General features: G+C 40.4%; 1 protein-coding gene across 1 annotated transcript in view; it reads left to right on the top strand.

Moving 5' to 3' along the window:
* Positions 1 to 16,968, top strand: part of LOC104616441 (carboxypeptidase Q-like) — a gene marked incomplete at its 3' end in the record, with an annotated part of 71,504 nt that overhangs the window by 45,557 nt on the left and 8,979 nt on the right. Inside the window, exon 3 of the mRNA XM_010281453.1 lies at positions 14,144 to 14,235. Coding sequence (XP_010279755.1) covers positions 14,144 to 14,235 — 92 coding nt within the window. The remainder of the gene's footprint in view (positions 1 to 14,143; positions 14,236 to 16,968) is intronic.

Here is a 16,968-nt window from a genome sequence, read left to right as displayed (position 1 = left end):
GCACAAAAATGATCAGAGGGCTGGAGCTCCTCTCCTGTGAGGACAGGCTGAGTGAGTTGTGGTTGTTGAGCCTGGAGAAGAGAAGGCTCTGGGGAGACCTTATTGCAGCCTTCCATTTCTTAAAGGGGGCTTATATGAAAGATGGGGACAGACTTTTTAGCACGGCCTGATGCGATAGGACAAGGGGTAATGGTTTTAAACTAAAAGAGGGCAAATTTAGACTAGATCTAAGGAAGAAATATTTCACAGTGAGTGCGGTGAAACCCTGGCCCAGGTTGCCCAGAGAGGTGGTAGATGCCCCGTCGCTGGAAACATTCCAGGTCAGGTTGGACGGGGCTCTGAACAACCGGATCTACTTGAAGATGTCCCTGCTCGTTATGGAGGGGCTGGACTAGATGACCTTTAGAGGTCCTTTCCTACCCAAAGATTCTATGATTCTAAACCTCCCCTGGCACAATTTGAGGCCGTTTCCTCTCGTCCTGTTGCTAGTTACTGTGGAGCAGAGACCAACACCCACCTCACTACAACCCCCTTTCAGGTAGTTGTAGAGAGCAATAAGGTCTCCCCTCAGCCTCCTCTTCTCCAGATTAAACAACCCCAGTTCCCTCAGCGGCTCCTCATAAGACTTGTGCTCTAGACCCTTCACCAGCTTCATTGCACTCCTCTGAACACGCTCCGGCACCTCAGTGTCACCTCTATGGTGATACAATCTTAAAGCTGAAGTGAGCATCCTGAAATATGAATTCTAGAATTTGAGGTTTGTATCATGTTGTGAAAAATACTGCCAGTACTTCTGCCATGGCCCATTGGTTCCATGAAAGCAAGATATTACTATGCTATTTAAGCATTTTTTTTCAGTGTTTCTAATAGCACTTCATCATGATACCACTGTGACCCTTGGACATGCCTAGTGGACACAAGTTATGCCTGTTCATTAGGCTTTTGATCATTCCATGTAGTACTTGAAGAATAATTATAGTTTAAATACCATTCTGTACTTTCAACATAACCTCGTCCCCAAACCATTTAATAGCTTTTGGCTTAGGACCAAATACATGAAATTCATTAGGAAATCATTGATATTATAATTTAAGATATTTATATTTTATTTTAAGCAGTGCAGTTTGTTTTCTTGTCTCAACTACAATTTTTTAACATTTTTGCATTTATCTCGAAGTAAATCAGTTATTAATGTGTTAGCCTTTATATTTCCTGAATCTTCAGTGTTTGTTAGTTTTTATTTTTTAATGGAGCTGGCAGTTTCTGTACTGTATTGATACTTTTTTTTCTTTCTGGTGTTTTTGTAGATCTCCAGACACCGTAATAGTTACATGTTCCCTGTAAGGACACATAGCAGTGGCACAGCCTGAAGTAGTTTAATGGTCTTCAACACTTCAAACTTCTGATAGAATTTTTTTTTTTCATTCCAATTTTTGACTTCAAACGAATGCTGTTTCTTTTTGGAGAAAGGGCGCTACATGAAGGCCAGACTGAACTGAAATAATTTTGTATTGTATTACCAGAGAGTGGAATAGAAAGTTTTAATTCATGTAAAATCCCAGGTATACATTTTAGAAGAGTAGTACCTTAAAAACATAGGGCCAGATTGTGAACTACTGTAGTTTTTGAAGACTTTATAGCTCTAACAATTCACTTATCCCTGGAAAGTAGAAGAGCTAAAAAGTGGAAAGTTTCAAATTTGTCTGAATACTTCTAACTTACAGCTTCTAATAGCTCTAATGTCTCTCTCCGCCCATCTTCCACACCGGGGTGATGGGAAGGGGGCACATGCTGGAGGTGCCGTTCCCCCTCCGCCTTCTCCAGGGAGAAATTGCAGGCAGCAAATTAAGAGCAAATGCCAACTTTTAGATGGTTATGTGTCAGCAAGGTGAATCTTGCCCCACATGGCTTTTCCACAGCCACCCTGTGCTGAAAACTGAACCCTCTCTTTTCTCTTCTGCACAGCTGAAGCTTCACTCTTGAAACAGCCCCTTCAGCAACGTACAGTTAAAAGTCAGCACCGGCCATAGGTATCTCCAGACCTGAGTGAACAGAAGTGTTTTCCTTAGTGCACCTGTACCAACTTCTCTGTATCAACTATACTCTCACAGTTGCTTGCTTTGCCAGTAGCTGATCTCAGAAAAAATCATCAACTATTGGCTGTATTGACTACTGTTATCCAAAGGGGTATTTTTCTCCTAGTTAACGCTGAAGTATAATAAAGCACAAAGGAAAGAAAAACAGTATTTTTTTTCCCCTGGAACTCTTGAAGCTTATATATGCCGCTGATTGGCAAGATCTCTGGCGAGCTGCTTCATGGCTTACCTGCTTAAAAAATGAAGAACTGGAAACATTTCCACCAGAATTGTTTATGTGAAGAAAGATGAAAGTTTTAACCAGTTATTTGTCTTTATTCCTTTTTCTGGGAATAAAGACGTCTTTAGAGGCACTGAGGCAGTTCTTGAGCTGGTCTGAACTGGTAAACTCCATTTCTTTCAGTGAAGCCAGGGCTGTTGTGATTAGCTGAGGATGTCTGATGCTTAAGAAATTACCCTTCATAACTGCAAGCAGGGTGTCCAAAGCAGTAAGCTTGTGCAACATGCAGTTTGCCTGCAGCTGTGTCTGGCAGCTGCCACCCTCCCCAGCCCTCTGCAGTTTTGAACGTTTTGATCAATTGTAACAATTTGATAGAGGCATAGAAATATTTAGAATATGAAGTTCTGATATGTTCTTTGCAAATGGGTGATTGAGGAGAGATTGGTGAGTGCATTTATGTTCCAACTGAGGGAGAGGCAGGAAGAAACTCCACTTCTATCCCTTCCCTGCGATGACGGACGCCTGGTTAATCAGCACACATGTAGCTTTGGTGTAAGCACCAGAGCCTCTTCCTTTTCAATCTGTCTGCAAACTGTGCTATGGGTAGCAAATATTGCTACGGTGGTAGTGAGAGTGTTGTTTGGGGTGATTTAGAGATGATGGGAAGGCACTGGAGGTGTTTTAGGGAGGAAGGGCTGAAGGGTTCCCATCTTTAAGCCAAAGGAATCCATGGGGTGTTGCATGAGCCGTGATGTGGTATGAGGACATTTGGAAGCTGTAAGAGAGACAGCACTCAAGCAAATTGGGGGTTTTCTAGTTTTGCAGAACAGCTGTGTTGCTAATTACAGTCTAGAAACCTCAAACCCAACTTGTTTTCAGGTTGCATTTATAATTCTCCAATTTTATGTTTGTTAGTCTGTGTGCAAAATGGTGTCTCTGGAGATGGCAAATCCCATTTGCCTCAGCATTTTCATGTTAGTCTGGTTAATGCTCTCATGTCACTTGAAATGCAGGTTCTTTTGTCTCCATGTCACATGAGGTTTACAAAAGAAGCTGCCTTTCCAGGTGAGATATGACTAGTTAAGCAGCTACTCATAAAAAATCACCATAAAATTACCCCAAATTTATTTTTGTGCCCTATTTTGCCTTTAGTTGGCTCTACAGGTTGGACAGACAGCCTGTGGGACTTGATCCTGCTCTGGATGTTGGTTGCCAGTTTCTGTGAAGGAGGTGTTTGTGTGTTCCACTCCCACTATTTCAAGCCTTCTGCTGCAGCCATGCTGATCATTCTCAAGACTAATATTTGTGGATGATATAGTTGAGCAAGAAGCAGGTAGTATGTATCTGATGATTTCCAAGTTGTAGCCAGTGCTCCCTCTTTGCTCCTAATCTAGCTGTGCTCCTGCATCGCTTGGCTGAGGGGCATTTCCCAGCCGAGGCCATAGGCACTCTGCCCTGCTCCTGCCCCAGGAAGTGCCCTGCCAAAGCCACCCCGCTCTCCTGTGCTAGAAATGCAAGACTTTTATCCTTAAAGGGAGCTTGAGGGCACTGAATAACAACAATAACAGAGAAAGGTCTTTAGAAGGTGGTCATATGGCAGTGTCAACTTTCCAAGCGTAGTATTTCATGCCTTATAACTGCAGCAGGGAGCCCACTGGAGTTAGAGATGCAGTTGATTTTGATGGATTAATTTCACTGCTTTCTTCTGAAAAACTTCAGACATGATAACTATTGTGTCTCTTTTTAATTAAAACAGCTGGAGTCAATTCTTTTTTTCCTGTTGAGAAGAGAAGCTGATGAGGTCTGATACTTGCCACTACAGTCTAGTTTATTTTCAGAGTCTCATCTCTGCTAGCACAGGAGGAATCAAATAGTCAACAGGTCCTTTGTTCACATCGCAGGTTTCTTTCAGCAACATTTACCCACAAGCTATCTCTCCTTGTTCAGAAATGTGTTTTCAGCCTTTCTCTGGCTGTGTTTGGGTCTCGCTTGCTCCATCGCTAGTCAACTCTTCATGCCCTGCCAAGCCCAGAGGTGCACACGTGTGCCCCAGCTACTGCCCGGTACGTGTGTTTACAGAGTGCATCTTCACAGGCAGACCAATGGCTGTGCTGTGAATTTGCCAAATCACAAACTTACCCACTTCCCCTTCAATTGGTTGAACTGCAGCAGTGTAAGGCATTGCCAGTTATTGCTGTCTGAACTCCTGCCTGTGTTGAAGTAGTCAGTGCAGACTTCAGGAAAGGCTGCACTCCAAAGACCACAATAGTGATGGACTATGATATAGAGTAAACATTTCTCTTTTGCTGTTGTCTCATGTGCACTGAGCTCCTGTTCAGTCATGTCTGCATGCCGCATCAGACCAGGAAGTCTCCTGCTCGGACTGTGCCTCCAAGTGCTTCTGGGAATCCTGGTTCTTCCATGTAAAAAAAAAATATTTGCTATGGGGAGCTGCCAGAGCCAGCGAGTACCAGGCGTCAAGTACATGAACGGGGCACGTTTTCCTCTTCTGCACCCAGGGCAGGATGCATGATGCCATTGCTGCTAGAGCAGCCTGATGAAGGAAAGATGATTGTTGACAAAATCTAATCCCAGCCATTACACCTTTTACACGGCTTTCCTGCATTCCTAGACGATGATTTATACGCACATGAGAAAGAGAGAAATGTATGGTGATAGGTGCTATGTGTACTTCCCCTTCTTTGCCAGTGTTATGGGGAAATGGAGTTTCCTATAGCCGTAGATATGGATCTGGTACAACCAAATCTCTGTTTCATAGGATAAAGGCACAGAAAACTACAGAAATATTTTAAAACAATGCACGTAAGAATGGTAAGGTACTACCTGAATTACATTTTATGTAACTCATAAAGAGTTGATTTGACAGTTTTTTCCCCTTACAACTTACTTAAAATTGAAATTGTAAGTCTCATCTGAATTATACCCATGACTAATGTGAGTGGAAAACCATAAGACAGATTTTTATGCAGTTCACTGTAGTCTTTGTATGAAGTTACATTTCTTGTGTCCAAATTCACTGGCTAATATATAAGGACTAAAGATATGTTTTATTAAAAAAAATTATCACTGGAATAATTCCTTTTCTGCCAGTTAATTGAAGTCATATAACTGCAATTTTAACCTACTTGCCAAAAATTTTGTTAAATGTTTTTCTGAATTTGCTGTAGTTGTGGTGGTGTAGTTGTTTGCTGTCTAGGAGATACAGAGATTTAATCGTGATTTAATCATGATTAAATGACTGCTTTTACTGAAGTTTTTTTTTTTAATTAAATATGCCTGATATTAACTTCTTGTTCTTACATTCTTTCGACTTCCCCAAACTTGCATATTTTATTCTGACCTTCACCTTTTACAGATCTATTAAATCTACTTGGTATGAAATATCTGCATATGCTGTTATACTACAGCTGCATTTATTCCTTCACATCAAGATTCGGTTGAATGCATATTTGGCAAATACTTAAATCTACAATTTCCATACTGGGTTTGCATAGCAGAGGGATGACTGCAGCCGTACAAAGTTGTTAATCTAGTGGTAAATTTAGGCATACAACCCTCCGTACCCATGTTGCCTTTTGTCCTGTGGACTGCTGGTCTTTGAAAGCTTTAGTTTACCCAAGAAATTCAAGATAAAATGTGTGCTTTGTTTATCTATAAAAATCTGACATGGTGAAATGCTGAGATCCTTCTTGGATGAAGTCAGGAGCATCTTGTCCTTACTGTCATTTTTTTGAAGGTATATATTTTCAATACGGAGAGCCAAGTGTGGCTGGTGCATTTTCTGACTCATCAGCTCTGAGGACACTCTAACAGATTTGGGGTTTTTCTGATCCAAGGAGCAGGGCAGCAGAGGTAGAAGGCAGAGCCACCACTCAGTAAGGTCAAACCGTGGTTGATGCTTATGATAGCAGGGAGTGAGGGAGTGGGGCCCTGCAGTGCCTTTTCTGCTCCACAGTTTGATGAGATCTCCAGATACCTTTAAGGAAGGAGGTTTTCCTAAAGAGGAATACGGTGCATTTTAAAGGTGGACAGTGTCTTCTTCCCTTTGCGGGCCTTGGAGAACATGGCAACAGGAGCAGAGCAGGGGATGTCAGAGTGCTCTGCTGACTGGGGACTTTGCTGTTTTACACAGGCAAGTAGTGGGTTTCTTTTTTTTTGTAGACATGACTTGTGTTGACTTCACGACCTTACACTAACCGGTTCTTTGTTTAAAACCCTGCGTGCAGAAGAGCACGTTTGTCAGCGCTTCTGGTCTGAGCTGTCCCTGAGCTGTGCTTCTGGGCGGCAAGGAGGTGGCCCCCAGAGAACCTGGGAGGGATTGTTGACTGCCTGGCTCTATTGCAGCCCATCACACTGGGCTCCAGGCTTGGCTTCCCTCTTCTCCCCCCATCTCCCCAGTCAAAAGGCTTAATCTGTGTTATTTTTAGTTACTGAGCTTGCAAATCATTCACAGCTTTCCCCTCCAGGCTTGTATACCCAGCTCCTTCCTCGACATTTCCTCTTGGCTATTCCATCACTTTCTTAAAATAAATCTACCTTTCTTAAAATAAACCCACCTAAAATCTCTCATGTTTTAAGTATTCAAAAAACATGTAGATGTGACACTTCAGGATATGATTTAGTGGGCATGGTGGTGTTGGGTTGATGGATGGACTTGATGATCTTAAAGGTCTTTTCCAACCTTAATGATTCTGTGATTCTGTGATTCCCACCTCCACTCTTCTGTAAATCTGCCCTTCCTATTCTCTCGTAAACTCATCAGCCTCATTTCCCATGTCTGATTTGAGCTTCGCTAGAGAATTAGAAATATATCATAGTCAGCGTTTAAGTAATACTTTAAAATAAAAAGATTTTTTTGAGGTGTGCTGTGCCTTACTTTTTGATGCTTATAACTTTAATAGCCTTAGCTTTTCTCTGTTAAATCATTTTTCACTCAAATAAGAAGCATTTCTTCTTAAATAAATGTCTAACTAGACAGATTCTTTTCAGCACAAATAGTGAGATTAGTTGTCTGAATCATAGAGGATTGTATTTCTAATAACAGAATGGAAACCAGAATCCTGCTGGTTTAAATGGAGACTTCTTCCTCATCTTCAGAGGGAAAAGTCTGGACATCCTCAGTTAATTGCATTATTACTGTCATCCTATACATTGCAATTTATTGCTATATGTATATTCTTTGAAGTTAGCCAGAGAAACAGGATGCTAGGGATAAGAGCTTTTTCCCTAAAACAGTGCTTGCCCATGCCACAGAATACATAAACTAGCTAATAGTGTCTGAAATACTTCGGAATATTGAAATATTCCTGTCTGCTATTTCAAAAGCTATCAAAACCCTGGGTAGCAAACGTTAGGAATTTATGCATACTCACTTTATTGTGACCTTAGCTTATTGGTAGCTCTAGCAGAGGCCAAAACTGCAGAGTAAGTGTGGACTATTACTCTGGAAATACTATGGAAAAGAAGACTGCAACACCAAAACTGTGCACAGTCTATTAGACAAACAGAAAAAGGGCTTAAAAAGTTATTGTGGCTTGGTGTAAGTGACCTTATTTCATAGTTCACTTAAGGTCTAGACCAGAATAGGGAATATTATCACTAAAAATACCATTTATATATAAAAAATAGGCAGTGTAATGAGAATTCAGTGAAACCTAAAATATGTAACTTGCCGTGAAGCCCAGCAGTTTAATTAAACCAGCACATAAAGCATTTGCTGAGATTCTGGAAATTTCAGAAAATCTCCTGTTTCCCAATCCATTAATGGGTGAAACAGTTTCCACTTTAACAGATAGAATCTAAAAGAAAATGGAAAAAGCCCTCTGAATATTTGGCCAGATTAAAGAAAATTAACAGAGCATTGCTAGTTTGGAGAGGATTTTAATGATCCATAAAGGGACTGCTAGTGTGTTGTATGCAAAACAGAGCAATTAAGAATGACTATTGATACAGCTAATTTGACCCTAAAATATGCACCAGAAAGTGCTTCTTTTTGTTTGCAGAATGCTGCTAGTAGAGCCACGAGAGACAAGGGAAATTTCCATGAAAACTGTGCAACAAAGAAGACACGGCAGGAGAGAGGATGGGGAAAGCAGCAGGCATAGCATAGAGGAAACTCAAAGATCGAGACACAGTTTCCTAAGACACTGTTTTCAGACAAGCCCAGTTGATACTGCAATGAATTAAAAAAGGATGAGGACAAGCTAGTAATAAAGAAAACTAGAAGTGCCTCATTAGAAAGGATGCTAGTCATGTGTTTGTCAATGCTATGTGTGTTGCAGCTTCAAACTCTAAACCTGGAGCTTGTCATCAAAGGAATCCTTTAAAACCAGAATTCCATCACATGAATGAGCCACGGGTGACTGGTGTACTAGATGTGTATCACAGCCCTCTTCAAATTGTTCATGGAATAATTTCTAATATAAATTTGTGGCACAGAGTATCAAGTGAAACCGTCAACATTTTGTAGTATGCCTGGGAGAAAATAAATGGTGTCCAGCTAAAACGTTCAGCTCCAAAAGGCTGTGGATGGGACATGGACAATCACCTGCTGCTGTTAAAAACACAGAGTTTGAGCTTAGTAAGGTCATTGTCTTGCTTGAGTAATTTCAGCTGGTACAAAGCACATCACACAAGTGGAATTTCCCTCTTGTAATGTAGCTGAAGAAGGGAAGTGTTCCACATTATTGATTTTATATCAGGGGCTTAACAGATAGATCTTATTAAATATACTGTTTCATTCTTGTTTACAGAAAACTATGCTAATACTTGAAATGGAAGCAGATTGTACCACTGTGTTTGATGATGAATTCTTGTCTTTAGCAAAATGTGGAGTACTGATTTGATTTTTATTTTATGCTATGATAGAGGTTTTAGAAATTCCAGGCATTTTATGAGAGGTGCCTGCATGATAGAAATAGCCCAACTAATGTGACACAGTAAATCCCTTCTGTCTAGTCAACTGCAGATCTGAAAAAGGTAGGGAGTGCATTAGGAATTTACTACTTTTTGTATAAATACCCTTTTAAAGAAATTCCATGCCACAGGGTAATAACGCAAAAAAATGCGTAGCTCATGATGTTCAATGCAGCAGCGGACAAGATTTCAGAATGATATATCTGTGTATACCTCTCCCGAGTAGCTATGAAGCAAATATATCAGCGTTTTAGGCAGTATTCGAGAGTAAGGGATCCAGTAGTGCAATTTCTTCTACTTTAATGCTCAGTTCAGGGCTTTGCTGGGCCATTTGTGCAGGATCTCAGGAGGACGAAGCTGGCAAAGCTCTAAGAAACCTCATGGTCTTCACTGTTTCAGAGTGCATGGTGGGGGGCTACATCCTTTTTAATTGGATACAGTTGAGCTTCAGCCCCATCTTTATACTGCTAAGGAGCTGCTTCTCTCTTCAGCTAATGCAGCTTCTTACGAATGTTCTTAAAAATCAGGAGGGGTGGAAAATAAATGCAGCTTGCAGACTGAAGAAATAGAAATAGACTTTAGAAATTAAACCCAAGAAGATAGTATTTTACCACTACAAATGCAAGTAAAATACTTTACCTGTTAAGCTACTCACATCCATTTGCAGTTTGCTTGTATGCCTCGTGAGCAGCTATTTGATTTGCTTGTGGGTGATCCCAGGGCCTTGGCTTGCAGAGGAAAAAATCCTTTTTCACAAAGGTGGAATGCTTTTTATATTTTCAAGAGCTGATCAGTCTTATAACAACATGATGACTTCTCTTGAAGAAGTCTGATTAGCCAGCATATACTGTCATCTTAGAAAATATTATATCTTTGTACTTAATCCTCCTCATCAGTAAGGATTTATGTTTATAAAGTGAGAAAATATTTACTGAGGGAAATTTAGTATTTATACTACTGATCTCTATTTTGATTAAAAAAAAAAGACACAATTCAAGTTGTCCCCAGGCTTATGTGGTATCATAAGGGTGAAGCAGGTTTATTTTTTTACATTGCATGTGACAGATGAACATAATTTGTCTATGCTTGTACCAAACCATACATTTCCCTTTCACTATGTGGGAATGTCTCAATTCTATCAAGCATAAGCAAGATAGGTAGAACATAAAATCCAATTCTTGTATAGCATCCTGGTAAGTATCTTATCACAGGGAGATCATCCACATGTGTAAGAATATGTGTGGATTTAATAAACACTGTCATGTCTAGAAAATATTAATTTTAGTTTTAAAATTAATGTAAAATATGTATATATACATATATGCTCGTGTGTGTGTGTATAATACCTGCATGTTATTTGTTGACAATTACCTTCCACATAAGTTATGAACTAAAAGCTTTTGGCAAAATACGTCACTGTAGTTGAGGTTGAAGTCAAACTGATTAGTTAATAAAGCTTAGTTACAAATCTTTTTTTCTCAAGCATTTGGTATTTTGGCAAACCTAGGCTTGCTGCTGACATCTGCAAGTGTGAGCACTCTATGATGCTTTAAAAGAAACAGAAAATAGAGTCAGTAAGAGCTGCATGTTAGTATGACTGAAGTGTTTGCGGTACCCAAGGCAGCGAAAGGGCTAGCAGCCACTCCAGCACACAGGGACTATAACACAGCAAGTATCCTGGTGTACTTACTGCACAGGTTTCTTTAGTCATAGATCGACCATATCGATGTTTTTATTTCATCCTTTGACTTAGGAGCCCAGGTGCCCTATAGGATTTTTTATGCTTGGGATACACCATAATAATATAGAGGTTGATCAGTAAAATGGACCTTTGTGGTAAACTATGACTATGTTTCCCAGTTAAAGGTAAGGTAGAGGGAAGAAAAAAGCTACTTCATTTTTCTAAAATATTGGAGATTTGCAAATTAATCTGTAGCTGGAGGAGGGTCTATTGTTGTTTTGGGTTTGTTTTTAGTTATGTGAGCTTAGAAAGAATAATTTCTTTGAGTACCAGCTATCACCTTTTCAATGTTATCCTCCAGTAAACCCCTGCTATTCTCTTTATTGGGATGCAGCAGTAGGATGGAAACTGGGATTTCAGTGGTTTTGAGCTGGTGTTGAGCTCTGCAGTCTTCATTTTAGTTAGATAATTTCAGATCTGAGTGACCCAGGGAAGACATGGTAGGATCCCTGCGCTGATGCATCAATGAATGCCATTATAACCTGCTGCACATTGCCAAAATAGTCTGTTTAAATGTTCTGGGTAACTTTACAGGTTTTTTTTCTTCTGATATCTTTTTTTTTAGACTATGTAATACCTCATTTATATAGATAAAAAGGGAAGAGGCACTATCTTATTTGTGAAGCAGTTTTCCTTCATTTTAAAATTTGCCACCTACCCTTCTACATGGTACACCCATCACAGAACATAGTTTCCTAATCCAAGTGATATTTTATCATGCTTTTTCAATACATACTTGGACTGTGATCTGCAACTTCTGATGTTGTGGAGATGATACCTTGCTTAGGAACCAGTAGTTTTTGAGAAGCAAGCCAAAATAAGACTTCATTAAAAAAAAATTGTAACTTAAGCACAGTACTTCGTATTTTTTAATAAAAAATGTGCTTTGAGAATATTCTTCGCAATTTTACTTGTGAAGATTGGATTTGTTTGATATTCTTTGGTCAGAATAGCTGTGTTTTTAATAACAAGTAGATAAATACTTATCGCTTTTGGGTTAAGATAATGAGGAAATTAAATCTTCCTCTGTAGACGTTATTTTGTATTTAAAATAACTGCCTCCATAGCTTATATATATTTTTTTTTTTTAATTTGCCCATTTAATTTCAGTAAAACACACAAGTGAATCTGTGAGATTGGAAGAGCTGATATACCACCTCCAAGACTGGAAAGACCGAAGCTCAGCAGGGCTTTTTTCTTTCCCCATCTTTAATGGACAGATGCAGTGACAGGCTAGGAGGGGGACATAGGAATCTTAAAACTTCTTCCCTACAAGTGGGCTGAGACCTTCTCAAGCTCCTGCAGAGCAGGAGAGATCAGCCAGTGTTACAGCCCATTGGAGCCAAATGTGATGTCCCTCATCACTAACCCAAGTGCCCCTTGGGACAACAGTGGCAGTCCAAAAAGCATCTTGATTTTTGCCTGAGAGGCAGCAGGAGATGCTGCTCCCCTGTCTCAAGCATCTCCTACCAAAGCTGCTTTCGCAGCCTTCGTGTGGTGGGCTGGAGACTGGGCTTCAGTTCTTTGTAGTTTGTCCTACGACAAACACTTCTATTTGCTGCTTAAACTGCAGTGCCATCGGGGCAGTCCGACAGGACTGGCTGCTCTATGCTTTATACCCACCACCTTTTCTGCTTTAGAGCCACCTCTTCTAACCAAGCTGCTGACACATCTGTGGTTATTTGGGGTCTAAAACCTTTCTAACTTCAACCCAATTGCTATCTGATTATCTTAATTTTATCTCACTGGCCATCTGGCTGATTTGAAAAGCAAAAAAGGCTAATCCTGCACTGTCATGATTTAGGAGAAGAGCAGGGAATTCACTAGGATGTGGCGGGGGGGGGGTGTCTTTAATGAGGTTTGACAACATTTCTGTTCACAGTCAGCATATCAAAATTTACCCTTAAACCACTTGTTTGTACTTTCTTCGTTATGAAATACTGGAAAATCAAAGGTGTTTTCTTCAGGTTTTGAGTATCCCTTGTATACTCTGCCTTCAGTTATGAGGATTGCTGGCACGTAGTTTTGAGAAAGAAATCTTCAGTTGATTTTCATTGTGTCAAGAGAAAAAAAAAATGAAGGTCAGGTCTATTTGTAAACTTCATCCATTTCAGCTAGGAAATTAAATAAGTTTTGACAGTGATACTGATATTATTTCTCCTCAGCACAGAAGTGTGTGTGGTAATTTATGCTTTATCGCTTGTGATGATAGGTTCCTCACTGGCTTTTCTTTTTTTATTTTTAATAGTTTTGCGGGCTTTATTTTTGCTCAAACATAATTAGCATTAGACTGTACAGAGAACACTATTTATTCTTGGTCTGTTTGCTCTTCCATGCTCTCAGGTTTGACGTTTCGAATGTATTCGTTTATGAATAGAATCAATCAAATAAATAAAGGGCAACAACTTCTATCTGTTCAGATCTGCCATGGCAGAGACGGTTTCAAAATTTATCTAAGAACCTATCTTTCTTATTGAGCTACTGTAGCAAAATACAGAATGGCCTTGTGTTTGCCTTGTTTTAAAAAGCCCTGCATGCATTCAGCAACTGATTGTATTTCAGATTCCAAAGTACGGATTGTTGCTTTTCATTTCTCTGATAAAAAGCAAAATAATATCACAGAGCCTCTCAGTTCTTGAAATGGATAAACATTTCTCATAAAAATCCAGCAGCTGATTTTCAATTAATTGTAATAAATTAACCATGGCAAAGCAATGGTAATTCTCATGAAAATTTGATTTGGATCTGCTGAAAGCAGATGCGTGTTACTTACTGCAAACCACCACAATGACAGCAGCATATGTCTCAGAAATCTATCAAGGTAGTTATTTTATATTATGGTTTTCAGACACCTGCGGTATGTCCCTGAAATGTGCTTCTCTTGTGCTACTGCAACTGGTAGCAGCAGCACAACAGCCCACTCCTTCCTCATGTGGGCTTTCTCCCTGCACCTTAGTCTTTCCCCCCATACAAACAAAAAGTGCTCTCAACAACAAAACCCACACTTGAAATAGGTTGCATTTGGTGAAGGTAGAGCTGACTGAATGGAAACCCAGGCTTTTCATCCATTGGAGGGTGGTGACCAATGCAAAAAATGTTCACATATATGTATATTTAGTACTAAAACCAATATTTCAAATTCTGTTTTAGGACTTCGCCCAAAAAGGACTCTACGCTTGGTACTATGGACGGCAGAAGAGCAAGGAGGCATAGGTGCAGAGCAATACTATCAGTTGCACAAGGTAAATGATGTTTTCAGATGATTTGCTTGACAGCACTTTTCTCCCTAGTTTTGTGGCTTGCATAATCTTTTTGTCAAAACATTCAGCTTAATATCTAACCAAAAATAGGGACTCCAATTCTGCCTGAAAATATATTGTCTGGTTTTAATCATCAATGTAAGCTTCATTTTATATTTAATAGAAAGTGGTGCAACCACACATATATGTGTTCCGCTTGACCTAAGATATTCTGCCATGAAACTGTTCCGAAATAGGTATTTCACGATGGTGTCTGCCATAGCTTTCAAACAATGCTAACTTTCTGAGAATGAATGACAAATGGTCCACAGATGTTGTCAATATAAATAAATTTTTTTTGCCTTATATATTTCTGCTTCATTGCACTTGGCAATAATATTTTACATTGTAAAACATAAAATACTACAAAGAAAAATCTTTGCTATCTTATCTTAATAGTGTGTAATCTAAAATACTCTTTGCCAATTATTAGTTTTATGGGATCTGGAACATTTTAAAATGTTGATTTCTGAAGATGTAAGGAACACACAAACTCTATGACTGGTTATAAAGATAAAAATACTGTCTATTTTCACATCTGTCTCTCCTGCCAGCAACGGCCTTTTCAAAGTACATCATGACATAAAGGCCAGTTGCCTAAAACTATTTTGGAGATACATCTTGGGAATATGTGTGTGGGTTTTTCCCCCCCAAAATTATGCTGTACCTGTATAACTAAGCTATAGTAGTTATCTTTTATTCTTTTCCCTAATTTAGTAGTATTACTCTCAGCAATGGTTAATATATCCAAGGCATAGACAAGATGAATGCAAATGTGTTTAGGAAGTTACCTGCTGTACAATAGTATGAAAACAGACCTACAAGCAATTCACAGAATCATAGAATTATAGAATCTTTGGGGAAGGGTAGGTAGGAAGGAACCTGTACAGTTCATCTAGTCCAACTCCCTGCAATGAGCAAGGACATCTTCAACTAGATCAGGTTGCTCAAAGCCCCGTCCAACCTGACCTGGAATGTTGCCAGCGACGGGGCATCTACCACCTTTCTGGGCAACTTGGGCCAGGGTTTCACCACATTCACTGTGAAACATTTATTCCTTAGATCTAGTCTAAATCTACTCCCTTTTACTTTAAAACCATTACCCCTTGTCCTATCGCACAGGCCCTGCTAAAAAGTCTGTCCCCATCTTTCTTATAAGCCCCCTTTAAGTACTGAAAGGCTGCAAGAAGGAATCCCCGGAGCCTTCTCTTCTCCAGGCTCAACAACCCCAACTCTTTCAGACTTTCCTCAGAGGAGAGGGGTTCCATCCCTCATGATAATTTTGGTGGCCCTCCTCTGGACCTGCTCCAATAGGTCCATGTCTTTCCTGTGTTGAGGGCTCCAGGGCTGGATGCAGGACTCCTTGTGGGGTCTCACCAGAGCGCAGTAGAGGGGCAGAATCACTTCCCTCGACCTGCTGTCCATGCTTCTTTGGATGCAGCCCAGGATGCGGTTGGCCTTCTGGGCTGAGAGCACACATTGCTGGCTCAGGTCCAGCTTTTCATCCACCAGTACCCCCAATTCCTTCTTGGCAGGGCTGCTCTCAATCCCTTCATCGCCCAGCCTGTACTGATACCTGGAGTCGCCCTGACCCAGGTGCAGGACCCTGCACTTGGCCTTGTGGAACCTCATGAGGTTCTCGGGCCCATTCCTTGAGCTTGGCCAGGGCCCTCTGGACGGCAGACAGTCCCGCAGGCATGTCAGTTCCACCACTCAGCTTGATGTCATCTGCAAACTTGCTGAGGGTGCACTCAATCCCACTGTCTATGTCATTTATGAAGATATTAAAGAGTACTGGTCCCACTACGGACCCCCGAGGGACGCCACTCGTCACCGATCCCCATCTGGACATTGAGCTGTTGTCCACTATCCTCTGGATGTAATGATCCAACCAATTCCTCCTCCAGCCATCAAATCCATCTCTCTCCAATTTAGAGATGAGGTTGTTGTGGGGGACCATGTCAAAGGCCTTACAGATGTCCAGATAGACGACATCCATAGCTCTTCCCTTGCCCACTCTGTTCTGCTCCCTTGTCCTGAGGGGCAGTTTCCCAGAGGGTCCTATTGACTAACTCCCTGAAGAGCTGGAAATTTGCTTTCCTAAAATTCGGGGTCCTGACTTTACTCTTTGCTTACCCCAGGTTCCTCAGAACTGCAAACTCCAGCAGTGCATGGTCACTGCAGCCCAGGCTCCTCAAATCTTGATGTCACCAATTAGCTCACATGCTTTGGAGACAAACAGGCGCACTATTACATCCCCTCTGGTAGGGCTGTCTATTACCTGGCTTAAGAATTTATCGTCAATTCCTAAGAGTATGTTTTTAATGGTAAGCAAACTATCAGAACAAATAAATGGATATGTCACTTTGTATCAAATTCATTGCGATGAAATCAATTTTGTCTGCAGTAGAGTTGACAGAGATAGCATAACAGTGGTTATGGTTTTCTAGCTAATTGATGAATAGTGAATTATTTTCCACTAACTTGTTTAACGTTACTAAGAAGTGTATTTAACTGTCCATATATAATGCAGTTCCTCCTTATATCTCCAAATTATAGGAACACCTCAGCGCTGTCATTTGGAAGGGGTACCTAAGAGCTTGCTTTCTGAGCTTCAGGGAGGTTACAGGGTGCAGTTTAGTATGTATAAAGGACTCTGGATTTAGCACTGCTACT

This window comes from Phaethon lepturus, unplaced genomic scaffold (assembly GCF_000687285.1).
Source record: "Phaethon lepturus isolate BGI_N335 unplaced genomic scaffold, ASM68728v1 scaffold8212, whole genome shotgun sequence".
NCBI lineage: Eukaryota > Metazoa > Chordata > Aves > Phaethontiformes > Phaethontidae > Phaethon > Phaethon lepturus.
The sequence above is the reverse complement of the archived record's forward strand: the minus strand, read 5'-3'. Positions and strand labels throughout refer to the sequence as shown.